The sequence below is a fragment of the Schistocerca piceifrons genome, chromosome X (genome assembly GCF_021461385.2).
Source record: "Schistocerca piceifrons isolate TAMUIC-IGC-003096 chromosome X, iqSchPice1.1, whole genome shotgun sequence".
NCBI classification, from domain to species: Eukaryota; Metazoa; Arthropoda; class Insecta; order Orthoptera; family Acrididae; genus Schistocerca; species Schistocerca piceifrons.
The window spans coordinates 280,124,184-280,151,670 of NC_060149.1; the positions used below are offsets into that span (position 1 = coordinate 280,124,184).

Here is a 27,487-nt window from a genome sequence, read left to right on the forward strand (position 1 = left end):
TTAGAACTACTTAAACCTAACTAGCCTAGGGACATCACACACATCTATGCCTGAAACAGGATTCGAATCTGCGACCGTAGCGGTCGCGCGGTTCCAGACTGTAGCGCCTAGAACCGCTCGGCCACTCCGGCCGGCAGAGACCATTTGCAGTCATTCACGGATGTCTTGTTCCCGAGCAACGATGGAATTTTATGGATGACAATGCGCTGTGTCACCGGGCCACAGTTCTTCGCGATTGGTTTGAAGAACATTCTGGGCGGTTAGAGCGAATAGTTTGGCCACCCAGATCGCCCGACACGAATCCTATCGAACATTTATAGGACATAACCGAGATGTCAATACGTGCACGAAATCCTGCACCGGCAACACTTTCGCCGTTATGGACGTCTATATAGAAACAATGTGGCTCTATTTCTGCGGGGAGTTGCAACGACATGTTAAGTCCATGCCACGTAGAGTTGCTGCATTACGTCGGGGAAAAGGGGGTCCAGCACGATGTTAGAAGGTATCTTACGACCTTTGTAACCGCAATGGATCTCACATGATTGGTTGGAAAAAGGCAAACCTACGTTTATTGTACCGAGCGAGGTGGCGCAGTGGTTAGCACACTGGAATCATTCAAATCCCCGTCCGGCCACCAAGATTTAGGTTTTCCGTGATTCCTATAAATCGCCTCATGCAATGCTGGAGTATTTCCCCTGACAAGAGTATGGCCAATTTCCTTCCTCATTTTCCGCAGTCGGAGCTTGTGATCCGTCTTTAACGATCGTGCTATCGATGGGACGTTAAACTCTAATTTTCCTTCCTTCTTTTACGTTTATAACATTTATATATTTATAGAAAACGTTCGACAATGTTGACTGGAATACGCTCTTTGAAATTATGGTTATACTGAAACCAGACGGTATTTACAGGAATCGAGCGGCATGAAAGGGAAGCACTGGTTGGAAAGGGAGTGAGAGAATGTTGTAACCTATCCCCGCTGTTATTCAGTCTGTACATCGACAGACCGCAAAGGAACCCAAGGAGAAATTGGGAAAGAGAATGAAACTTCAAGGAGAAGAAATTAAAACTTCGGGGTTTGCCGATGACACAGTAATTGTGTTATAGAGAGCAAAGGACTTCGAAGAGGAGCTGAATGGAATGAGTAGTGTCTCGAAAAGATATTATAAGATGATTGTCAAGAACAGTAAAACAAGGATAATGGAATGTAGACGATTAAATCAGATGATAATGAGGGAGTTAGATAAGGTAGTGAGAGACCAAAAGTGTCTCTTTTCTCAGTTTTTCTGTTGGGGCTGCAAAATAAATACAATTGTCGTTGTAGACGGGATATAAAATGCAGCTAGCGACAGCAAGAAAAGATTTTCTGAAGAAGAGAAATATATTTAACATCAAATGTAAATGTATGTTTTAAGAAGTGTGTTTTTTACTGCTATTTGTCTGGAGTGTAACCTTTTGCAGATGTGAATCGTGTATGATATAACAGTAGAGACAAGAAGAGAGTAGGAGCTACAGAAGAATGCTGAAGATTATATGGGTAGTGCGAATATGTAATGAAGTGGTACTGAATGGACTTCGGACAAAAAATACCTGGCACAGGTTGAGGCAAAGAAGGGATCGGTTGGTAGGACGCATTCTGAGGCATCAAGGAATCGTCACTGTAGTAATGGAGGAAAATGTGTGTGTGTGTGTGTGTGTGTGTGTGTGTGTGTGTGTGTGTGTGTGTGTGACGGAGGGAGGGGGCGGTGTAAAGATGGTAGAGGGGGACCAATGCGTGAATACAGCAAACAGGGACAAATGAACGACGCTAGGTCGCAGTAGGTACGGCGTGGAGATTTGCATGAAACCGATCTCCGCAGTGAAGACGCTACTGCCATTACCGCTACTACTACTACTACTACTACTACTACTACTACTACTACTTCTATGACGACGACGACGACGACGAGTAGAGAACTTGTGATCACGAATGCCTGTAAAAATCTTCTCGTGATTGTCTTACAAAGGACAAGGTAAGAAATGAGGAGTAAAATACTGAATATTTTTATGTACCCACTGCATGATGTTTTGCAAACCGTGAAAGCTCCTGCACTTGGAGCGTAACCTCTGTAACTGTACTTATTTAGACAGGAAGGTGAACTGAATTAACAATGGTCAGCACGCGCATTGTTCTTGGCCGGTCTCTACACGCATTTAGACGAATGCCGGGTTGGTTCCCCATCTGGAACAAGGCACAAAGTCGGTTCTTCTCTCATTTTCTCTTTCCTAGTCCTATTTAATCTGAAGCTGACAATGTTAAAGGAGGTAGAGGGTGGCCAGATGCCCGTCCTGTGACCAGTGCGTTTAGTGTTATCACACATGAAAGTATGAGAATGTTTTCGAAATGTTTGCAAATCGTGTAACTGAAGCGGGGACGTGGGTGCTAGCTGGATATTCACCTAATCGGTGGTGGGCAGTCGCCTAGAAATGACATCCAGGTTGCCCGATACAGCGGCCCTCGTCGTTACTCCACCTGCGGATTCGATCCTAGGACGGCGCGTCTCCCCCAACCCCGGAAGCGGCTTGCTAACGCGTGTGCCTATCCGGATGGGTCAACATACAAATTCGCTTCAAACGTGAAAATACGCGGAACATAGTTTGCATTTTTGGCAGACTAGTGGTGTACACGACATTTCTGCACTTACATCAGGCCTGGCCGAGATATACGTTCCCGGGGCGCGCTCGCGCTGCTCTAGCGCAATCGTGTCCACTTAGTGCTCCTGCTTCCACCACCACTGCGGTGTTCCGAGGTGTGAGTGAGACGGCTATATGGCGGAGGCTACACACGCGGGAAACTTGGGAACACGTGTTTTCAACATAGTGCGACTACTTCCACGTGGCGAATATTGAACCATACCCTTAAGCAGGATTTTATCATTAGTGTTTATTTTCAAATTTCATATTCTGGCAAAACAATAATTCTGTTATTTGATTAAGTAAGTACATTACATTGTGCTAATACAATGAACAGAGCTACAAAAAAAAGTTACATACAGGCATTTAACATGTAACTGTGAAATTTATAAATTTATACATATTTCGATTTAGAATATGTAATATATTTGGAACTATGGCTCGTGACTGAGTCAAACACATGGATTTAAGCAGATTAACATATGTTGCACCCTTTCGTTGGTGGAACTTTGTCAACTGCAAAACAGAGATAATTTCACCCACATATGTTGAATCAAACATTGAAATAACTTCGGCGGCTTGTCTCTGTACCCGAGGATATTGTTTCTGGAATAAGATTTTGTAGAAGTATTGTAAATTCTTGGATTCAGCAGGTCGTTCAGCCGGATGCTACACTGTACATCTATCTGCTAAAGTTGATGTCATGAATTTAAAGCTGATTTTTCCGTAGGATTAATTTTTGTTTGATAGCATCAATCTTGTTCGCCATATACACTGAAGAGCCAAAGAAACTGGTACATCTGCCTAATATCGTGTAGGGTCCCCGCGGGCACGCAGAAACGCCGTAACACGACATGGCATGGACTCGACTAATGTCTGAAGTAGTGCAGGAGGGAAGTGACACCATGAATCCTGCACGGCTGTCCATAAATCCGTAAGAGTACGTGGGGTGGGGATCTTTTCTGAACAGTACGTTGCAAGACATCCCAGATATGGTCAATAATTTTCATGTCTTGAAGAGTTTGGTGGCCATCGGAAGTGTTTAAACTCAGAAGTGTCCCTGGAGCCACACTGTAGCAATTCTGGACGTGTGCGGTGTCGCATTGTCCTGCTGGAATTGCCCAAGTCCGTCAGATGCACAAAGGACATGAATGGATGCAGGTGATCAGACAGGATGATTACGTACGTATCACCTGTCAGAGTCGTATCTAGACGTATCACATGCCCCATATCACTCCAACTGCACACGCCCACCTCCATTACAAAGCCTCCACCAGCTTGAACAGTCCCCTTCTGGCATGCAGGATCCATGGATTCATGAGGTTGTCTCCATACCCGTACACGTTCATCCGCCCAATATAATTTGAAACGAGACTCATCCGCCGAGTCAACATGTTTCCAGTCATCAATAGTCCAGTGTCGGTGTTAACGGGCCCTGGCGAGGCGTAAAGCTTTGTGTCGTGCAATCACCAAGGGTACACAAGTGGTCCTTCGGCTCCGAAAGCCCATATCGATGATGTTTCGTTGAATGGTTTGCACGCTGACACTTGATGGTGGCCCAGCATTGAAATCTGTCATATTGAACGATTCTCTTCAGCCGTCGTTGGGCCCGTTCTTGCAGGATGTTTTTTTGGCCGCAGCGATGTCGGAGATTTGATGTTTTGCCGGATTCCTGATATTCACGGCACACTCGTGAAATGGCCACACTGGGGAATCCCCACTTTATCGTTACCTCGGAGACGCTGTATCCCATCGCTCGTTCGCCGACTATAACACGACGTTCAAACTCACTTAAATCTTTATAACCTGCGATAGGCACTTCTTGTCTTCTATAGGCGTTGCCGACAACAGCGCCGTATTCTGCCTGGTCACATATCTCTGTATTTGAATACGCATGCATATACCAGTTTCTTTGGCGCTTCAGTATATGTTACCAAATGATTCTCCCCTTGTATTAAGAGACTTAACGAATTCAGATAGTTAGATGTTTGGCAAGGCCTGCCTTATTAACGTGACGTGGCGTCAGGAAAGACATAGCGACAAAAACAAACGCCATGTCCACGGTGAGCAAAGAATGATATAGTGTGTATATGCACAGTGAGTGGTCCTGGGAAGAACTCTAATATTTCACAAGTGACAAGATCTATACTAAGCGACAGTCAACAACGTCTGCCAGGAGGGGAAATGGTATTATGGTAATATATGTATATAGTTAAGGCTCACCGGCCATTTGACCATCTTCTTCTGTGTGGATGCACAAACAGTGCCCGAACTCTTACGGGAATCGGCAAAAAGCCGCGAGTAGTGAGTATAGTGAGCAGGGGCACTATGAATATAGTGCGGCACGATAATTTGGGGATGTGGGTCTCACGGGGGGCATGCCAGAGAGAAGTTCCTGCAGTCGCACTATCCTCTGTGTCCTCAGTGGCTCATATGGATCTGCCATATAAGCAGGAGATCCCGAGTTCGAGTACCTGTCGGGGCACACATTTTCAACTGTTCCCGTTGACGTATATCAACGCCTGTATGCAGGTAGAGGTATTCATTTCATTGTAATTATGGTAATACTCTCCAAAGCGTCAAAGAATAAAAAAAAGAAACTCTTTTGTGGAGGGGGATGAAATTAATTTTTTCCGAGGTTGTTCTCTGAATGTTCTCAGAAACTGAATGCTGGCTGTAACCGCTATATTACATCAGAAACCAAAAACGAGATAGCGACTGAAATTTAGGCTTACGCGTTAGCTAAATTCACGGACTTTTTATCACGTCGTTGGTGTTCCGTTTGTATATGTAGGGAAATTTCAGTCTATAGCCGTCCCTACTGTCATGATGTTCAACCAGACCCACAATGGAGAAGTTAAATTGTTATACATAACTTTCCTAATTTTTGTTTTGAAGTTCGGTATTTTCTTGATAGCATGTCTTAGGATTGCTGAGCTGCTTATGCCATTTCAGTCTGTTTAGGAAATAGGCTTCTTATCCACGATTAGAATATCCCTCAGATTTTTACTTTGACAGTAGCACAGTAAAGGAGTTAAATTTTATGGAATAGTTTGTATATTTCATAGAAAGATATACAGCATTATTGTATTACAGTAGTATTGCAGGAAGGCAATGGAGTTGTCGGAGATAGTCAGTTATTCTCAGGTTGGCAGCTGATCAAAGTCATCGACAGGACTTAATGTTTCGAATAGTTGCTTGCTCGCATTTCTCAGACGAAGCGATGTGTAGAAAGTATCACGCATATACGCATTGCTTTTTACATAGAAAAGATAGACAATGAATCACATACGATCTAGAACGCCCAGTCGTATTTACGCTATCTTGTCGCCTCGAGAAACCGTGTCAGCGTATCGCAGAATGCTGTCTGTTGCCGTGCTTATATACCGAGAGAGGCGACGCAGTAAAGGTACTGGACTCGCAAACGGGAACAGCTAACACCCTCTTTAGATTCATTCTTCCCATAGTGTCCCCATAGCGATTAAGGCTAATGCTGGAACGGTGTTTGTGTAAACGGTACAGCCAATTCCATCCCCCTTCCTTTCATATCCGGGCTTGTGCTCTGCCACTAATGATCTTGTCGTCGACGGTACGGTAAATCCTAATCTTCTTTCCTTCTTCGTTCATAAACAGAGCTTCAGAATGTGATTGTTTCAGAATACACTCTCTTCACGTGGTATCTTCCTCATTTTCCAAATGGAGCATCTGCTAACATTGGATAACAATTGCTCATTTCGCCACATCGATCAAATAGAATGCAGAGGTGAATTTGACATGCTACGGTCGCAGGTTCGAATCCTGCCTCGGGCATGGATGTGTGTGATGTCCTTAGCTTAGTTAGGTTTAAGTAGTTCTAAGTTCCAGGGGACTGATGGCCTCAGATGTTAAGTCCCATAGTGCTCAGAGCCATTTGAACCATTTTTTGGAATTTGACACTCGAGTGCGTGAAATCTCTCACAATTGGAAACTGAATGCAGAAAAATTGTTGACCTGTGTGGGAGTTCGTGCAGACACGTATGTATAAGTGAACACAAAATAGTGTTTGGTGGTTGTTGGTAGGGCTTAGTTATAAAGACAGATATGATTGAAGCTTATGGTCTTTATTTAAAGCCTGTGTTTGAGTAATTAGACGGAGAAGATAATGGTTAAGACACTAGACACGTAATCGAGGCGAACAGATTTCAAATCCACGCCCAGCCGTACCGATTCAACGTTCCCGTAATTTTTGCTTCATCTATATAGGACGAAAGCTGAGGTAATTCCTTCACTGGAACTACAACCATTTCTTTCCTTACCACCGTCCAACTGAGTTGTTACTCAGTTTGTTATGATCTTGCACAAAGGGGCTTTGAACCATAGCCGTGTTTCCTTCCTTTTTGACTTCGTGTGGACTGAACTGCGTTTGTAACTACCGACGCGGACGTCTGTGTATGGACGAGGCTAAGGGTATGAATGTTGAGATGGGCGTGGTTGTAACTGGATGTATCGACGGCTTTATATACGGGTGTAAGCAAATGATCATGTTGCTGGAAATACCAGTAGTATTTACAGCCACACACAACAATAAACACGTCCTCGATTGTGCAGACTCGTTGACTGTACCTGTACTGCTCTACACCCACACTTAAGCAAGGTCCGCATTCCATAGACAGTGATAAGCAGCGATTCGGCACGGTGTAAAGGAATAGCGAACAGCAATGCTAATGCTGTGTGATGTTTGACGTCGTACCCGATCTTAGTGGCTGTCCCAGTCCCACCCACGCGCCCGCGAATGAGTCCGCCGCAGTAGCTTAGGCGACCAAACAGCCACGCGCACGCTGCTCGTAGCTTCCTGGGGTTACCCGCACTAGTTTTTTAACCCTAGGATGCCTAAGGGGGGGGGGAGCTTCGTTGAACCCACAATTTTTTTATGTCCCCTGCTTTTGCCCAAGTAACTTTCATACTACATATTCCCTTTGAGTTATTGTTTGTTGGCTATTTTATGAAACGTTAGTGTCAATATATTTTATAGAAAATTCGTGCTTTGAAAGAAAAAATAAATAAACTTATTATGGGTCCAACAACCCCCCCCCCCCCCTCCTTAGGCTTCCATGCTATAGAAAATTTCCCTTAGTAGGATTTCGTATTTCTCACCTCTAAAACAATGCAAGTTAGTTTCTTGTTGGTCGGTATTCTTGATATTCACAACAATCGGTTTACTTTCAGAGGAAGTGATTGTTGATGTCAGTCAGCTGTTATTTATCTTGTAAACTTGCAGTGAGTTAGTGCAGTTCCCAACACATAGGTCTCAAGGAACTTCGGTGTCCTACAAAGCAAAAACGAAACCAAGTAAAAACTTACTGATGTTGTCAACAATGCACCAAGATAAAAGGCACTGTTGGAGGAGAGAAGAATAAAACCGAGATAAATGCATATTATAATTCCACTAAAGGTGGAATTGATACCATTGAACAAATGGCGTGTATGTACACCTGTAAGAGGGGAACAAAGAGATGGCCTCTATCTGTATTTTACTCTCTCATCGACATTTGTGCTATCAATGCAACCACCATATTCATCCCGCAACATCCAAGATGGAATGAAAAGAAACACAACAAACGAACACTTTATCTTCTGCAAGCTGGGATGGAACTAGTGAAATTGCAGGTAGAAGCAAGAAGTGCCAATGCAAGAGGGTTATCTAACCAAATTGTTCAATCAATGGAGACTATTCTACAAAAGAAAATCAAAGAAGTGACAACAGAAGCACGTCAGCCTCCTGCAGAGAAAGGTCGGTGCCATATTTGTGTAAGAAAAGCTAAAACAAAGAAGCAGGAAGTACAACAATCTAAGTAAACCAAAACAGTGTCATAAACATGTGTGTAACACACATTCAGAAAAAATTGTGGTGTGTGTCTCTTACCTTGAAGTTGAGGACTCAGAGTAGTCTATTGTATATGAACACGTCCGTATTTTGTATTGCAATATGTCAATTTTTTATTCACTCAATCCAATATTTATAACAATTAACATTTATAAACTGATGCCTTAGTTAAAATACATAAACCATTTTGAAAGTTGTAATTTTTCGTCAGTAAACTTATTTAATACCTGTGGGCTCGCCGAACCCCCCTCCCTTAGGCATCCAAGTTAGAAAAAAAGGCTTGGGCGTCCTAGGATTAATGCACCAGGCAGGTGAAGCAGTAAAATGGCAAATGGCCCAGTATTAATTAAGACAGATTTGTCTAGCCTAATAAAAAATTGTTCTAATGCTGCCAACCGCGCCGGTGAATAACCATGCGTATTTAACCCGACCTAGTAGAAAACGCTCTTCTATCTCCATGGACCTTCGTTGACAACGATTAGCGTCCGGTATGCTGTGTCGCCCTATTGTCTTTCCAGTGAAATCGCGATGACGAGGAATTTGCGAAGGCGCCATTCTATGTTGCTCAAATCTTATTTGTCGAAAAATAAATAAATAAATATTCTAACGCGCTCTTATAACCGAGAATAGCCACAGTCGTCAACATATTCGTCTTCGTATTTGCCTCGTCTGAATCCTTCTTCTTCTTCTTCTTCTTCTTCTTCTTCTTCTTCTCCTTCTCCTCCTGATCCATCTTCTTCTTCGTCTTCTTCTTCTTCTTCTACTACTTTTCCCTTCTCTCCCGTCTTCTCGTCTTGCTTTCCTTCCTTGAACACTATTCCTCCAGAATCTGAGTCCAATTCCTTAACCACTGCGCCACTTCGCCCGTGGGAACCGGCGAAAGAACGCCCAATATCACCTGTTAAAATGCTGAATAACGGGCATTAGGCTGAGGTGTAAACCTCGTCTAGAACATGATTCTGTGCCTAACAGTCCGTCTCATAATGCTGGGGACATAATCAGGAGTTGTAAATATGCAGTTAGTATTTTCAGACTTAAACAAGCTCAAAAAACTGAACTGTTTGTTTCAAACTCTTAACTGCGTCTTCGCCGGCCGGGGTGGCCGAGCGGTTCTAGGCGCTACTGTCTGGAACCGCGCGACCGCTACGGTCGCAGGTTCGAATCCTGCCTCGGGCATGGATGTGTGTGATGTCCTTAGGTTGGTTAGGTTTAAGTAGTTCTAAGTTCTAGGGGACTGATGACCTCAGAAGTTAAGTCCCATAGTGCTCAGAGCCATTTGAATCATTTAACTGCGTCTTCGTTTATTGTATTATGATTTGTGGAATATCCCAACGACCTGTTATACTAGATTAATAGTGATTCTTAAACATAAACCGCGATGCAAGCCATTTATGTAATAAACGAGTTAAATTTTCTATGCAAGGATTGTTCTATCTCCATTGAATAGCATATAAATCCATAAATGAGTCACAGTACATTATATAGTTTCTTGAGGGAACATGATATTATTAATTTATTTCATCCCTGAAATGTATAGGACCCTTCATTCTTTTTAACACTCTTGTTATGATTTGTTTCAATCACTGATAACTTTAGTGATGTTGATAACCAAGTCACCATCAACTAACTGTTAAATGCCCTTAGTTTATGTTGCACCTATTGGTTATAGTACTTGCAAATAACAGGCAACAAAAAATGCGACGAAAGAGTGCAGAGCCTATAATCAGATTCATGTACTGCGACTGATACTGCAGACGCGACGTTTCTTGCTCGACTTCTGTTCTAAGAGCGACTAAAAATATCTCCTTTGAATCATGCTTGTTTCCACTAAATCAGTGTATGTGGTTTTCGTTATATTACACAAACTAATACGCTGTGGTAACGTGGTCTGAAGGCCATATCTGTCTTTAAGGTAACATTAGTTCTCCTGGCGTACCGACGAGTGACAGGGCCAAGTCATCTTCAAAGCTTTGGGGGTTGGCTGCGTGTGCGTCCACACACACACACACACACACACACACACACACACAAACAGAGAGAGAGAGAGAGAGAGAGAGAATTTTTGTTGTGCAGAGAAACTAAATGGGAACAAGCAAGTATTCAGACTTTGAAATACCACGCGGAACATTGTATTCTTTTACGGTCCCTACGTTCGTGTTATACGTTTTTCTTTACGTTTTATCTGATCACTGACACGCTGTTTTAGCTGGAATACAAGAAAACGCACTTTGTGCTTCCAGGGGCTGCTACTAGCTTTTCTACTTGAGTGTCCCATTAGACCCCGTTGCACCAACGAGTGATAGGAGAGCCGAAGCATTCTGCCCTTCATTCTCGTTGCTGAAGTTAGTCTCACACTTCACTTTCGAGGGGACTCGTAAATCTCAATTTTTTTAACGGGCTTAAAGTAACTGTCGAAAGTTCAGGACAAAACTGCTTTGTTGCTGGTGTGTTTCATACAGAATACGGTACACATTCCACTAATATGTAGTTCGAAACCCGCTTAACATTTTCAAGGAACTGTGCACCGCAGATGAAAGCGGATGGCTCCACATTTCTCCAGAGTTGTTTCATCTACTTCCTGAGTTATTTCTGTTTCAACAATTTAGAAGTCTCAGACAGCATTAAACAATTAATTCTCGATTTTTCTCATGTCTGAACATAATTTTGTTGTTAGTCAAAAACATGAATTCGTAACTTCAAAGTATTTCTCCTCCTTTCATTAAGATTTTTGTTTGCATGGCGTCAGAATCAATAGTCACTGTTATTTAGCCATTAGTACTTTCATCTGTCTCTTGTGTTAACTTTACCAGATTTTCGTTCATATCTTTGGTAAACTCAGTCCTATCATGAGCAAATTGTTAGGAGGCTTATGTCTGCATTCTTAGATGCTGCTGATGGCTTAGATTTCAGTATCTTCGTTCCTGAGGCTATCTACAATATTACTCGTTTTCAATTTACTGCTTACTAGTGTTCTGAAACTACCACACATACTTTTTACATCGTGAATCTTTTTTTTATGACATTCCACTTCTTTTTGTTGTGGTTATTATGTTTTGCTTGCATTTTAAAAGTGTATTTTCCACACTTTTCAACGCTTGTAATGTTACCATTACGGCGGGAAACAGCAGGCTTGTTCTCGTGGCTACGTATTAGAAAATTCGTTTTGACAGAGCAGCACCTAAATTTATCAGTGCTATTGGCTATCTAAAAATTAAATACTGGGCGTAACATCACATCTTTGATTTTAGGGATATTTTTTTTGCCCCGTCAGTGTAAGTTAATAGACAACGGATGGTAGATGTATGTAATAGACACATCCAGCTTTACAGTTTTTTTCTTTTTACAGAGTTCTTCTTTCGCGGGATCAGTTGTTAATTTAAAAGACACTTTCTCACTTAACATCCCTTCTAACGTGGCTTCAGCAACGCAAATGGGTTCCTGCTCAACACTACCTTACCACACGTTACTCCGAAAAATGGTTCAAATGGCTCTGAGCACTATGGGACTTAACATCTGAGGTCATCAGTCCCCTAGAACTTAGAACTACTTAAACCTAACTAACCTAAGGACATCACAGACATCCATGCCCGAGGCAGAATTCGAACCTGCGACCGTAGCGGTCGCGCCGTTCCAGACTGTAGCGCCTAGAACCGCCACAGCGGCCGGCCGTTACTCAGAAGATCCGTGTAATTTACACTAGTTTTAAATTTGAACCTCCTCCATTACATCAAACTAACATAACCCTTAACGGTGTTGGTAAACAGCGCCATGGTACCCGACTGAAGTTTACTTATCTTCGTCCTACACACTGTTTCACACTCCGCGTACCGTGAACGTCAATATTTGTTCGCCCTGCAACGATATTTCACCAAACGTATGATACTGATATTGATTGAGCCTTAAACAGAACATGATCTGCCGTCTAAACATTGTGGAATGCGATGTATATGCTTTCTGTCTGTTACACTTACTTGCTTACATAGCCAGCACTTCATCAACCTCGAAGATCATGTACCAACCTTACAAACTCCCTCTAGTAACTAAGCATTTTAGCTGTTTGCATCCAGTTAGATTCGGTAGTCAGCTGTTACGGGTCCTTAATGGTTTCGCCCATCCATCCCTTCCTGAATCGGCCTAGGAGAAATGTTTCTCCGGGTGTTACCGCCATCACTACTTTCGAACTGTGACTTATGGCACTTGAGCACCATGCCCTATCAATCAAAGTCTGCTTTCCTTCAATTCCTGGACTATGTTTGTTTACGTTATCAACTGTCTGCATTTGGTGTGCCATTATATTCCTCATAACCGAGTAGTGTCCCATATCTTATATATATTACACATTTTGAACAAATGTAGAAAATGACAATTTAGAAACAAAATTTTGACAGGAGGCACGTTGATTTCCCCTGCAGGGACTAGAGAAACTACACTTCTGTTACTCGTCAGCCTGTTTTTACTGCAACATTATCATTTCTGTTACAGGTGTCCAAAGTGAAAGTGCAGTCGTGCAGTGTTTACAAGACTTGCTGGGACTGTTTAGGTGCCAAGGATCCATACTGTGGCTGGTGCTCTCTTGAAAATAAGTAAGTAATGTGCAAAGTCCTGTGAGACTTTTTGTCATACTTGGAATTGATTTTATCATTATCTAGGTTGCAGTGCATTATTTCTCTTAAAATCTAGTTTGCTTCAAGCAAATACAGTATTCTTGTCTTAATTTCAACTAGACCAAGCTCTGAAAATTGAATCACTAATAGTTATTGTAACACTACACTGAACTGAACTTAATTTTTTATTGAATGTTAAACTGCCTCTTTAATACGAATATAGTTTATCTTAAGGTCGCAGATGAAAAAAAGTCTGTCTACTAAACCCTTTAAATACAGTGCAATGATGTTGGCCCATTAGAATGTCATTTATTGTATAATAGAACCACTAATTATTCAGACCTGTTCATTTACGGCTTAACACTATCAGAACTGGAACTAAATTACTGAAATATTTTGCTAGATGTAGCCTCCGCAGTGATTGCCAGGATGCTGCCAAAGACCCACTGTACTGGATTTCCTATAAGAGTGGACGTTGTACAACTATCACAACTGTGACCCCAAACCAGCTTCAGCGAACCACAGCTAGAACGGTATGTACTGTTTCCTACAAGATCGTTTTCTTCTCTCTGTGTGTGTGTGTGTGTGTGTGTGTGTGTGTGTGTGTGTGTGTGTGTGTGTGAGAGAGAGAGAGTTAAATGGATTCAGAGATCATACGTATAAGGAATCAGTTATCTGGTAAACAGCTGTTGACAACATTTTTGGCTAAAGCAAAAGACGTAGGGTGAGAGGCTATTTGCATTACCACGTGCAAAATACAGTATAACAGATATAGAAGTGGTAGATTATTTGTATTAAGGGAATTCCTTCTTTATTTCACATTACATGTTGCTCACGGTCTGTTAATGTTGAAACTAGGAAACTGATGAAAACTCATCATCATGATTTGACTGTACACTGTATCATGATTCCTGTATTTATTTTTCTTGCTCTTGAGTGAGGTCATGGATTAAATTTTTGACAGTTGAAAATCAAATGAAAAGAAAGGAAATGAAATCACCAAGCATGAAAATATTTCCATTATAACTACTGTATTGAATGATGTTCTACAATATAATTTCACATTCTCCAGCAGTACATTCCATTCTTAATTTTCCTTGAATGCTAACTTGACCGAATGAAGGTATCATCACATTTTGTAAGTTGATTGTATAATTGTATATTCATAAACACTGATCTGTTTAGTTATGCTTGTGAATGAATCAGCATTTTCCTTTCATTATTATTTTGTTGCTTTACATGAATCATATTCCATGGATTTTGTGAAGAGAAGTTTCCAGGCTGTAGAAATATCTCTGGGATGTACGAGGGCGTGCTGAAAAGTAATACCTGTAAATTTTTTATTCTGTTCTCAATATTGGTTGAGGTGTTGCATGTAATGCCTATTACTCGGGCGACTTTCCCGCTTCGCTGATAAATCCTCTGCTGCTAGAGGGCTCCAACGTGTGGCATTTAACTTAGTGGTGTGTAACGTAACTATGTGGGCGCATGAGAAACAGTGTGTTGTAATCGAATTTCTAACCGCAGGAAATGTGCTTCCAATTGCAATTCGTAGAGAAATGAAAGACGTCTACGGTTATGATTGTATCTACACCAGTAATGTGCGAAGTTGGGTTGTTTGTGCTCGTAATGAAGGGAAATGTGGTGCTAACCTAATGTTTGTAGCAGAGCTCGAAGTAGGTTGATCGTATACGGCAACCAGTGAGACTCGTTGGAATCGGATTGAAAAACTCGTCAGAGAAAGTCATTCGATAATACATGCAGCTCTCAGGTAAATGTGCCATATTACGAGTGTGTGTACAGGCCATCATTGCAGAACTGCGGTACAGAAAACTGTGTGTATGGTGCCTCAAATGCTCATTTCTGACATGAAGCATGGGAAATGGGAGATCAGTCAACAATTTCTTTGGCATTTTGAGAGTGAGGGTGATGGTTTTCTTAACAGCATTGTGACAGATGATAAAAGCTGGGTTCGTCATTTTGACCCCGAAAATAAGAAAGCATCAGTGGAGTTCCATCACGGAGGACCACCAGTGCCCAAAAAATTCAAGACCATGCCATCGGCAGGCAAAGCCATGCACAGCGTTGTGTAATGTTCAGAGTGTGATGAATTTGAAATTCATGTCTAAGGTCACTACCACAAACCCTGCAAGGTACTGCAATACCCTCAGAAAACTGAAAGAATGAATTTGAAGAGTTCTTGCACACCCTCTCCTTCAGCATAACAGTTTCAGGCTGCACACAAGCACTGTGACATTTGCAGCAATCTGACGCCTTGGGTTCACTGTCACTGACTGTAGACGCTCGACTTGGCCCCCATCCAGTTTTCGTCTGTTCGCAAAACAACACAACAAGAACACCTTTGAGGACTTCAGTCAACAAAGTCAAACATTTTACAGTGACAGTACCAACAAACTGGTCTCTCGTTGGGAGAAATGTGTTCTTTGACAGAGTGACTATGTTGAGAAATAAAGGTGTAGATAATGCAGAATATTAATTATTATTGTGCTATTTAAAAAACTTTGAGAGTTTTCACATAAAAAATTCTGAGGCATTACTCTTCAGCACACCCTCGTACATTTTTAGTGCAATGCAATAAAATGGCTTAACTTTACAAAATGTTATTGTATTACAATGCTGATATTGATTATATTACAGCATAATACATTAATTTTAAGAATTTCTATGAAGATACAGTTCACTGGAGTAGGAGTTTTCCAACAGATCTTTAATTCACTGTGTTACCCACAAGACATTTAATGTGCCTTGGCACGTTGCTGAATACATGTGCACCCATATATGTGATTCTTTTCTGTGTTAACATTAAACCTTTGGAGTCTTTTTATTGTTTTTTGTGTTATTGGAGTAGTCTGTAAGTTAACTGCAGATCAAGCAGTGTTCATGATGAGGAAGTGGGCTTTCCCAGAAGAATGCCACAACTGCTGTCCTGTAACCCTGACAGTTAATTTCTCTTTTAACACCCCCTAGAGGGCTCACAACTCTTTTGTGAATATGTGCCTGGCCAACACGAAGCCCTAGTCCTTGCAGTGTTCCTTTCCTTTCTGTGCTGCAAGTCCACCCTTCTATTATTCTTTCCCCTCTGCCTTTGCACTGGATGGGGCCGACCATGCATCGATGTGGTTTACGATACTGGACACTTGATTTCTTCCCTCCCGGTATTCTACAAATTTTTATTCTTAACCGCATGGTCCCCATTGATGGGTTTGACCAGCTATTCATCTTCCAAATTTTACAGAAGTGCGGATCGTGTGGGAAAGGTCGCTCACTGCAATGTATATTCCACCTTTTGAGCCTTTCTATCTTTGCACCCTTCCTTTCTGGCAAAGGTAATACACCCAGAAACCTAGCACCCAGTGCATTAGTCATTCCATTGGGGGAGATGTATGTCACCAAGTACCTGCAGGGTGGTAGCCCCCTGAACACACAGGGAATAAATTATTGGTGCCTGAGCTGGAAGCTCCCTGTGCATGCTAAGGAGCATGTGCCTGTCATGTCTGGGGCACAGGGACTCCAAGCAATCATTTACTGGCCAGGTAGCAATTGCTATGACTGGGTGGCATCCATGAGAAGAGCCCCCATTTTGAGTGAGTGGTTCCATGGCGGATGACTCACACATGAAGTGAATTAAACTTTCTTCTGCTGGTGGCTGTATGGCCCCAGCAGTGTCTTCTGAATGAAAGACATATTATAGCGCAGAGAAATATGGTGCCAAAATGTTTCCTTCCCTGGCTACACTGTGGGAGTATCGTAGGGCTAGGGAAAAAGGGAGAAATACTCCCCCAAATGCTTAGTATGTTCTAGGACTGATGGGGATTTATTTTGTACTACAAAGCCATTATTCTTTGTTGAACACCTTCAGGACTGGTTTGGGGAAGTAGCAGTGATTTCAGAAATGAAAAGTGGTTCCGTTCTGATTAAAGATAGCATCCTCTGCTCAGACACAGATGATGCTCCCCTATGACAAGCTGGGTGACATTCCAGTAACTTTAACACTTCCTTTGTCCCAGTATGATACAGGAAATCATCTTCCACTGTGATCTCCTTTTACAGACTGATGGTAAGTTATGTGATAATTTGGAGTGGTGAGGTGTGCATTTTCTCTGTTATGTCCAGCAGGGCCCAGATGATGATAGGGTTGATACTGGGAGCTTCATCTTGGCCTTTGAAGGTGACTCATTTCCTGAAATGCTCAAGGTGATGGGGTATTGATGTGATGTGAAACTGTGTGTCCCCCCTCCCATGTGTTGTTACAAAACCATGAGATTCAGACACATGTCTTCACATTGTAATACCTGCATCATCTGTAGGAATTGTGGATGTCAGTTGCACCTGAACATTCCTTGCACCTCTACTCCCATCTGTGTCAACAGTGGTGACCACCATTCCGCCCTGCTCATTGGATGGCACGGTCTTCCAAAGAGAGAAGAAAATCCAAGAATGCAAGACTCTTGACCAAATCAGGTATCAAGATGCCAAGAAGAAGTATGACCATCTGCATCCTACATGGATGATGATGATGTATGCTACAGCTACGGCAATGTCATCCTCTCTAGCACTGTACCATTGTCCTCCATGTTTCCTACTTCAGGCCCTTACAGCTGCTCTATTACATCCACTCCCTTGGTGGTTGCAGGGGCCACCTCCTACTGGTTACCACATACCCCCTTTGGGAGTAATGAACTCCCCACCCACTGGGGACATCAGTCTTCAACCCCAGCCAGAGAAGCAATGCCCTCTTCCAGCATCTCTTAGCAGGAATGGGTCCCATGGGGTGCTCATTTGCCAGGAATCTGCTGATCTGCAACCAGATGCCAGCCAGTGGCTTGATGGAGCCACAGGTTGTGGGTCATAGGACTTTGTGTTCCTCCTCTGTCCCAGAACCTAGGTTAGACAATCCATCATGGACATCATAATCATCTAAAGACAAAAAAACAAAACAAAAAAAAAAACAAAAAAAACTAGAAGCAGCACTCTGAGAAGAAGGAGATTCCAGTGGCCATAATGCCACTGGGTACTGAGGTGGCATTCCTGGTGCCCCCGTGGCTCTAGACCCCCCTCCACCCCACATCCTGATTCTGAACTATTTTGTATTGATGCCATATCCTCACACCTAGTGGCAGCAGGCACTCCTGAGGCATGACCTGCCTCCTTTGGCCCTTCATTGATGATGCGATCCTTCAATGGAACTGTAGCTGTTTTTTTGGCCACTTGGTTGAGCTACAACACCTCTCATATGTTTCCACTGCTTTTTACATAACCCCCCCCCCCCCCCCCCCTCGCCCCAGGAAGCTTTGTTTTCAGCCACGCAGACCCATACCCTCTGTGGCTGTCGGGGCTGTTCTGAATATGGAAGAGCATCGGGCTGTGTTTGCAAACACATTCTGGACACTATCTACAAGCAAACACATGCCACTTGATACAACTTTGGAGGCTGTGGCTGTTAATGCAAGCATGTTTCTGGATTTTACTGTCCATAATACATATCTACCTCCTGACAATGAAGTGTCATGGAATCTTGGTCTGCACTGTTCTCCCAGCTCTCCTCTCTCCCCCTCCCTCCCCCCCCCCCCTCACATTCCCTAGTACTGATTGACTTCAATGCCCACAACCCTTTGTGGGATGGAACAATGACCACTGGCAACAGGAAAGATGTTGAAAGCTTGCTCACAGAGCTTGATCTTTGTGTTTTTGAATACCGGTGTTCCCATGCACTTCATTGTGACATGTGAATATTATTCCCCCATTGATCTTCCCATTTGCAGCTCAGACCTTCTCATCTCTAGCCATTGGAACCTTCGTGATAACCTGTGTGACAGTGATAATTTACTGTTCACCTGGGTGTCCACGCAGATGGGGGTCTCAACAAAGCTGGTTGGGATGCCCCCTCCTCTGCTGTCACTCTCAGCACTCTGCCCTGTGGAGATATCAATGTGGCTGCCCAGAGCCCAACTGGAGCCATATTATATGTATCTGACTTATTGATACCCTATTCTTCCTTCTCGGAAGAAAGTGACTTGGTGGACCCTCAAAATTGCCGTGACCATTAGAGATTGTAAATGAGCTCTCCATGGTATCTGTTGATGATGCACCCCACTACCTTTAAATGGCTATGTGCCCAGGTCCACTACATGGTAAAATGCCAGAAACAAGAATGCTGAGAACAGTATGTTGCTACCATTGCACTGCGTACTCCTCCTTCCCAGGTTTGGGCAAAGATTTGACACCTCTGTGGACAGCAGACCTCCACAGGTGAACTTGGTATCTCTCTGAATGGTGTTATCTACAGTGAGCCAGACTGTCTCCAAACACTTCACTTTCCATTGTGCTTTAGGCTCTGCGTCTGAGGGTTATCAGCTTGCATTTCTTGTACTCAAACAGTGGGTAGCACAAAGTCACTTACCTTTCACTATGTCACCTGGAGCCATATAATCCTCCATTCAGTGAGTGGGAATTCCCTTTGCCCTGACATGGCTCAAGGGCCAGAACACACCCTCCGCCAAATGGTCAAATGCTAATAGGTGGATTGCAATGTCACATTCTTGCCAGTTTCAACTATATCTGTTGCGTGGATGGTTGAATTCCCATCTCAGTGACGAGAAAGTGTGGTTGTCTCAGTACTGAAACCAGGTAAACACCCCATTGGTGTGAACAGCTATCACCCAATTAGTCTGACTAGTGTTCTCTACATGTTGCTCAAATGAATGGTGAGCCAGCACCTGTGTTGGTACCTTGAGTCTCAGTGTCTTTTTGATTCAGTTCCAAGGAGATTTTTGCCTAAACCGTTCTACAGCTGACAGTTTGATCTGCCAGGAGTCTACTATCTGGTCAACTTTTGCCCAACATGTACACCTTATAATTTTTTCTGTGATTTGCAAGAGTCTTAGTATGATGCCACATGGCATCACAACGTCCTCGTTACCCTGCATGAGTGCTGTCTCCACAGCCCACTCCCAATTTTTGCCCAGAACATCTTGTCACACTGTACTTTCCAGGTCACGTTGTAATCCCAGGGAATGAATGTCATGACTGGTTGGCCAAGTTGGCTACCAGGATGCTGACTTCAAATATGGCATCACAACGTCCTCGTTACCCTGCATGAGTGCTGTCTCCACAGCCCACTCCCAATTTTTGTCCAGAACATCTTGTCACACTGTACTTTCCAGGTCACGTTGTAATCCCAGGGAATGAATGTCATGACTGGTTGGCCAAGTTGGCTACCAGGATGCTGACTTCAAATATGGGGGCTCCAGAACTGGATCTTTGGTCAACACTGCCCATCAGTTGTTGGAGGCTTGGAACAAGGATTTGTGTGCCCTGGTTTCTCCAAACAAACTGCGAGCAATAAAGTGGCCTGTGGAGATGTGGCAGTCTTCCGTTTGTACTTCTCACAGGGAACCTACTGTTCACTGTCAGATTTACATTGGCCACACTTGGCTGACCCATGGCCACAACCTATGTGATGATCCACCCACTCTCGGTGGCCTACATCCTACTAGACTTCCATATTTTGGCCACTTTACAGCGAAGCCTACACACTGTCTCCGATACCAGTGTACAATGGAAAAGTGTTTGATCCAGTTGTATATTTTACCCATGAAGGTGGTTTCTATTTCTCTCTGTGACGTAATGCACATTGGCTTCAACAGCTTTTTGAGGGCCTGTAGGGGTGCCTCATCACCTGCACCAACCTGGGGGCCCATGGCTGCCTTTGCTTGGTGGTTCAGTCTGGCCCCTGCCCTTCCAACCTTTTTAATTCTTCTACATATGTTGTTGATTTATTGTCTCATAGTCATTGTTCTCTTTCATGAGAATTTATCAACTTTTCCACGTTTTCTTGTCATAATGGAGGGCGAGGAAGCACCGGTCAGATGCAGAGTTGTGCATCTCCCATCGCGTAATGTGTCCTGGCGGTCTCCTACTGTATTCTGGACAGACCAACTTACCCAGCTTTACCCTTTTGCCCTTCTCTCACTTCTGTTTGCTTCTATCTCTTAGTTTTCTTGATTCTCATGCACAGTTGGGTTCTTTGTGATTTATGTTTTGTGTCCTTCCTCTCTGGGGACTGTTCCTGGTTTGACACCTATAGGAATAGGATGACCTCATAGTTTGGTCCCTGTAACCCCATCAATCCATTTATCCATCCATCTCATTTAACAGTGTAGTGTATCATGTGACGAATTATACAAGTTCTGTTTGTGTGAGATTCTTGTGTTATTTATATTAGGTTTAATGATGATACACTGGCCTTTAACCATCTGTTGAAGTTTTCAAATATTTCATTAGCCGACTTTCCAGTAAAATGACTGGTACTAATTTTTATACAGGTACTTCCACTATCTGCAAAAGCAACAGAAGTGGAATCTTCTGCAAATGTAAGTGGATCATTTATGTTCATCAGAAAGTGTTAAAATAGAAACATGTTATACCCAAGTCTGATTGTTTCAAATTCTGACTTCTTACTATCATACGATTGATATGAAACTGATACACACTTGTCATGCACATAAGATAAAAAAACATGAACTTGGTGTTCATCAGACTGACAAATGCTGTGGACAAAACTGTTAATTTTTGGTGTAACTAAGATCATTTATTATTTTTATTTTAGTTTCCATGTCCAGAACACCATACATTAATATCTAGTTTAAGTCAACTGTAATAAAATTTAAAGTTTAAATATATTTTGCCCAGTAATCAGCTACACAGATGGCCTTATCTTTAGCTAGCTGTAAATCTAGCAGGGTACAGCTTGTGCTGAGGTTTGGGCACATCAGTAGGTGGTCGTCTGTTTGGTCATTCCCCCAGTCACATAATGGTTCCTCATCAAAGCAGCCTCATTATGCAAGGTTATGCTTGCAGTGTGAGATCCTAGTCCACAGCCTGCTGAGCTGTCCAGGTTGTGAAGGATTTGTTACTTCTAGCCGCAAGTTCTTCCTTCAGCTCCAAGGTAGTATTTGGTGTTGCCTCCTTCCATGGCTGAAATCTCCTCTCTTTGACAGTGATGGTGATTGGCTCTGACCTCCAGAGGCAGCTCTTTCTTGAGTGAAGCTACCTGGGCTATTATAAGTGCCTGTGTAGAGGATGATGATTATTTGTCATCTGTTTCTTCCTCTCCACTTTGGCAGATACTTGCCACCATATACTGGGGGGGAGCTATCCTTATGAGAGGGTAGATCTTCTCTGTTGGTGTGGGCCTCAAATATCCTGATATGAGACAACTCACTTATGGTCACATCAATGTGTTTCACATGGGCCAAATTCTTCCACACAGGTGCAGCATACTCAGCTGCTGACAAAATGAGTGCAATGGCTGTAGTTTGAAGCACTTGTGGGTCAGCACCCCAGTTTGAGCTGGTCAGTTTATGAATGATGTTATTCCTAACACTGACCTTCTGCTTAGTGTCTGAACAGTGCTGTTTACATGACAGAGTTCTGACCAACATTCTACCTAAGTAGTGGGGAATGTAGTAGTGCTCTAGCTCCTTGTCCTTTCCAACTCACATGGAGTTTTCTTTTGGCTTCATTAATCTTCATGTTGAAACTGCAAACTTGCATCTTTGCTGGGTTTGGTAAGTATTTTGGGGCTGCTTGTTAATTTCTCATCCAACTCCTCAAAGGTGCTCCCTTGGGTGAGCATTTCCTCTCCAGCCTCCAAGTTGTCTTCAGAGACTGGATTGATATTGTAAAGCTGCCTATACTTTTCTAGGGTTATTTTTATGTTGTCGTAAATCACAGGTATGGATTCCTTCCAGCAGCCTCTATGGATGTGTTTCCAAGATATTCGTCTGGCGTACTGTATAAATGTGTCTTAGGAGTTAGCAACTGGAGGTATCTCACCAATATCGGCATCCAGTTCTTTTGTGAAAAATCTCCAACATACCTTTTTGAAGCTGAAATACCTTTTAAATGAGATGATATCTGGACACACTACAGCTTTTATGGTCAGTGTGATGGGTCTACATTCAGTCCTTGGTAGTGCGTTAACTACCAACTTAACAGTGTTCTGAACAATCCAATCTGTTAAAAATATGTTGTCAGGCTTGTATCCACATTCCTATCATCCAATGTTAAGAGGCTGGTAATTTTGGGTTGTGTATAAACTTGAGTTCAGATCTCTCTGTCCATCTTTCAACTTCTTCTCCATTGGAATCTGTCTCTTGGTAGCCCCGTGTAGTGCTGTGACTATTGAAATCTCTGATTATGATTGTGATTGACTGTTTTCGAAAGTTACTTGGTTCTATGAGTCTGAAATCTACCCCAGGTGGCTTGTCGATGGAGGTCACTGTGCATGTCTTCAATTCAATTCTTAAAATTTCTATGTTATCTATATGTGTCATCACCACCGCTTGAACCATAAGGCTAGGCTTTGTGAATATTGCACTCCCATGTTGTTCGTGCTGTCTTTCTGAAGCTAATATCATGCCTTTGATTTTTGGTCTATGGCTAGTGGGTCCTCTATGTGTTTCCTGTAAGATTAAAATATCACATTTGTGTTTCCTGCATATGTCAGAGAGTAAAAGTTCTTTATTTGCAGATAAACCTTCAATGTTAACTGAAGTCATTTTAAGGCCAAGATCTAAGACTTGACTTCTTCATTGCAGCTGGAACTCGTAATTGAAAACCTGCCAACACTTTCTGGCCAGTTCCTGTGTGCATTCACTGCACTGGATAAGACACTAATAACAAATGCGACTCGTAAACCTTATGGTGTGAACTGCACAACACCGAGGACAGATCTTCTTCCTTCAATACCTCAGGGACAACGTAAGTACAAAGCATGCTTTACAGTTGGCTAATTCTCTCTCATTTCCTTAGCATGTAGTTCGTTGTATTTCTTATTTTGTGGTAGAGACACATTTTTTGGTTAAGAACAGCTATTCTGACCACTATTTTATTTTTGTAACCATTTGATCAAACTATGTAAAATTTAATGTCATTTTCCTTTTGAGATTTTTTCAAGAAGTTGCATAATTTTAAATGATGACATCTGTATATAAGAATAACATTGACGGTTGTTTGACATCACCCACCATTGATCATGTTGATGTCATTGCTAAATGAAAGTTTCATCATAAGAATCATTACACTTGTGCTAAATAGTCAAATCTTTTCAGATCATTTCACGGCAAAACTATCTGTACGAATGACATCTGGACCAGATTTTGTTGCAACCAACTTCACGTTTTTTGACTGCAACACATACAGCTCGTGCACACAATGTGTTTCATCATCATTCCCTTGTGATTGGTGCGTAGATGGCCATCGCTGCACACATGACACTGCAGAAAACTGCCGCAATGACATCCTAGTAACTGGTGTCAGTGTAAGTAATTCTCTCTTGTTTGTAAAGGAGACAGCTCTTCTTGGGCTGTATTACTAGTAACTGTTATTGTTATGCAGACATTATAGTTGACCAAATATGTTACTTAACAACTCTCTGGCATATATTAATAGTTTTTTAAACTATAATTCTGTATAGTGAAAGCTACTACATGCAGAATCCCATGTTAAATGTGCCATATACTGCTGTAAATTATAGTAATTGCATAGTCAACTGCAGGTACATAATTCACCTGGATTACACAGAGCTGCAACAGGAATGGGAAGACAATAGGTTAGCTGGTGAAGGAAATAGTATGAAGGTAGTAACTAGTAAACTCACAAAGACTCCAAGTAAGGATAAATGAGAGACAAGCTGCAAGAATCTATCTGACAATAGAGCCTTATATATCTAACACAGTGTGCTGTTGCACATGACACGTGAAAGAGGCATTTTGACTGCCCACAGAACAAATATTTCTTTTGCTAGTGTGCCAGTGTTGCTGTGAATGAGTAAGGTTGTGTTGTGGTAAGACAATGGACTCACATGTAGGAGAATGACTGTACAGATCTGGTCCAGCCATCCAGATTTAAGTTTCCTGTTCAAGACAAATGGATGAACTTGTGCTCTGTCTGTGTAGATATCATCATTAATAGTATGTTAAATCATAATCTCTCCTTTCTTCCTTTTAATTGCTCTCTAAGACATCCAATTTTGAGTAGGGTATGTCAGATATTCATCAATGAGAAAAAGTTACTCAATGCATCTCACACTCTGATGTGCAAAAGGCAGTGAAGGCCGCTCAGCTGCCAACGTTCATATCATCGATGAAGTATTGTGCTCCAAAGGCCAATGTTGGCTCTCAATCTGTGACAGTTACTGAAACATACCAACTGCTTCTGTACATACTATTGCTAATCTTTGCCAGTGATTCAACCAACTAATATGCTAAGGGTTGCTTGGATAGGTGGTAGTGGTAGTGACTTTTGTTCCACCAAGGATGAAGAATACAGCTGCCCCTTCTCCATGTGGGATATGGACTCTGAGTTCTGTGTGACTTACCTGGCTGTAGCAGGATCCATTACAGCATATTGGTACAGATTTAAAAAACTCCTGTTTATGCTTTTTAACTTTTCATGAATGACAGAAAATTTCCTAATTCACAGAGAATTATTATTTTAATTCTATATTTAAAGCTTGGGTATGACTAAATATGTAGGGTAGTTGTCATAGTGTTAACATATCTGGCTCCCATTATTTTTATTGTTGCATTTACAGTGTCATATATGATCACTTTGGGCTAGAAAAAGGTGTCAGTGAATCTTATGTTTTAAGTGGTACTGTTTTTGTTGTTTCTATTAACATTACAGCATCCACAGGAATAAGACCTGCCCAGTTTTCTTTATTTTTAGACTATTTGTCTGTCTTCTTTCCTTCCTCTAGCTTCACTGTAATAATATTTCAACTGCATCTAACAGTTGAGGAGTTGAAAGAATGGATGTAGAATAAGGTTTGAATTTCTCAAATGAGAAATTCATTTTTGTTATCCTTAATTTATCACAACTAGTTTTTAACTTCCCTGGGCTGTTGATGAGAGAGACTGTCCTAAATTTTAAATAATTAGTGATTTTGCTGTGCGTTATGTTTGTTTTTAAGCTTAGTTGATAGCCATATCTCAGGGCCTAAATGTACAGTTCTTAGAAGCTTTGTGTAAGTGATAGTCAAAGTTCATGGGGAATAGACAGAGTCTCCCTGTCCCCTAGCTTTACAGAGTCATCATGCAATGTTGGTTGAATTGAGTCTGTAGGTCTGATGAACAGTTCTACTTAAGAATGTAAATGCATTGTACTATTACGTAATATCATGCTCACAGTGGTTTTTAGGGCCAGCTTTGTTCCCAGGCTATGTACAGAGGCCAATGAGTCAACACATAACTAAAGGTATTGATTCCTCACAGTTTAGGAAACCTATAACACACTATCCATGCACACACACCTTCATACCATACTGTTTCTTGCCCACTTGAGGAACAGCTGTGAGCAATGAGGCACTTCAGAATCTGTGCAAAGGATTGCCTTTTACTGTGGATGTAATCCGTATCAATGTATTATGCCAAGATTGGAATGGAGCACATCCTTTGCTTCTCTAGAGGCTCAGATTTATTTTAGATTTGACGAAAGTCTGAAACAGAATGCACTCTTCATGTAACTTTCAAGACTTTATTTCAAAATGTCTTACTTATTCTCCATGATTTTGCTGTAGCATATTGTAACATGCTCTGGCATATGAGGCAGCATCACAGTAAGAAATTTCACACCAGCTCAAATTTCCCCACTGTATTACAGGTAATACAACAAATGAACCCATCAAAGGAAACATTTTAGAATGTATAGGGTACACTTGTCTTATACTAACAGGACAACCATGTCTCATTCTGCTGGGTACCAGGACACAATGGAGGCTGGAGAAATGAGCAAACTGATACAGTAGCCAAGTGAAACTGCAATGTACCATTCCCCTGCAGGCTGCCAGCTCTCTGTTAAGTCAGAGAGCTTAAGCTGTTTAGCGATAGCACGCCTTATACTAGTAAATCTGATGGAACAAAGTTGCCCTGACTTGCTTTGTAATCAGGCACTGTCCATTGTTCTGCCCCCTCCCCTTCCCCTCCCCTCTCTTCCCCACCCACCTGCTAATTCTATGGTGCTTTTGGTGTATACATTATTTTATGCAACATAATTCACATTACATTTTGAAAATATGGTAAAAGAAAGTTTTAGCAGGGGCATTCCCTCTCTTTTAAATGATTATAAGAAAACTGTGGTAATACTTTAAAAATTTTGTGAACTATTTAGACTTCTACCTAGACTTTTAGATTGTAGGTTATTGTGTGGTGCAGAACATAACTGGCTCATCCAATTATAGTTCCATGGTGTCCATCCACATTTTCTATGCTGCAAGTGTAAAATTTTAATGTGTGTCTCCCTTACCACACATCTCTCCTTA

The 27,487-nt window shown here is 42.0% G+C and overlaps 1 protein-coding gene across 2 annotated transcripts in view; it reads left to right on the top strand.

Moving 5' to 3' along the window:
* LOC124721168 (plexin-A4) overlaps positions 1–27,487 on the top strand; it is a 996,057-nt gene that overhangs the window by 935,915 nt on the left and 32,655 nt on the right. For both annotated transcript variants that reach the window (XM_047246003.1, XM_047246004.1), the window contains 4 exons: positions 13,022–13,122; positions 13,547–13,676; positions 23,766–23,928; positions 24,279–24,487. In XM_047246003.1, the coding sequence (XP_047101959.1) occupies positions 13,022–13,122; positions 13,547–13,676; positions 23,766–23,928; positions 24,279–24,487 (603 nt within the window). The remainder of the gene's footprint in view (positions 1–13,021; positions 13,123–13,546; positions 13,677–23,765; positions 23,929–24,278; positions 24,488–27,487) is intronic.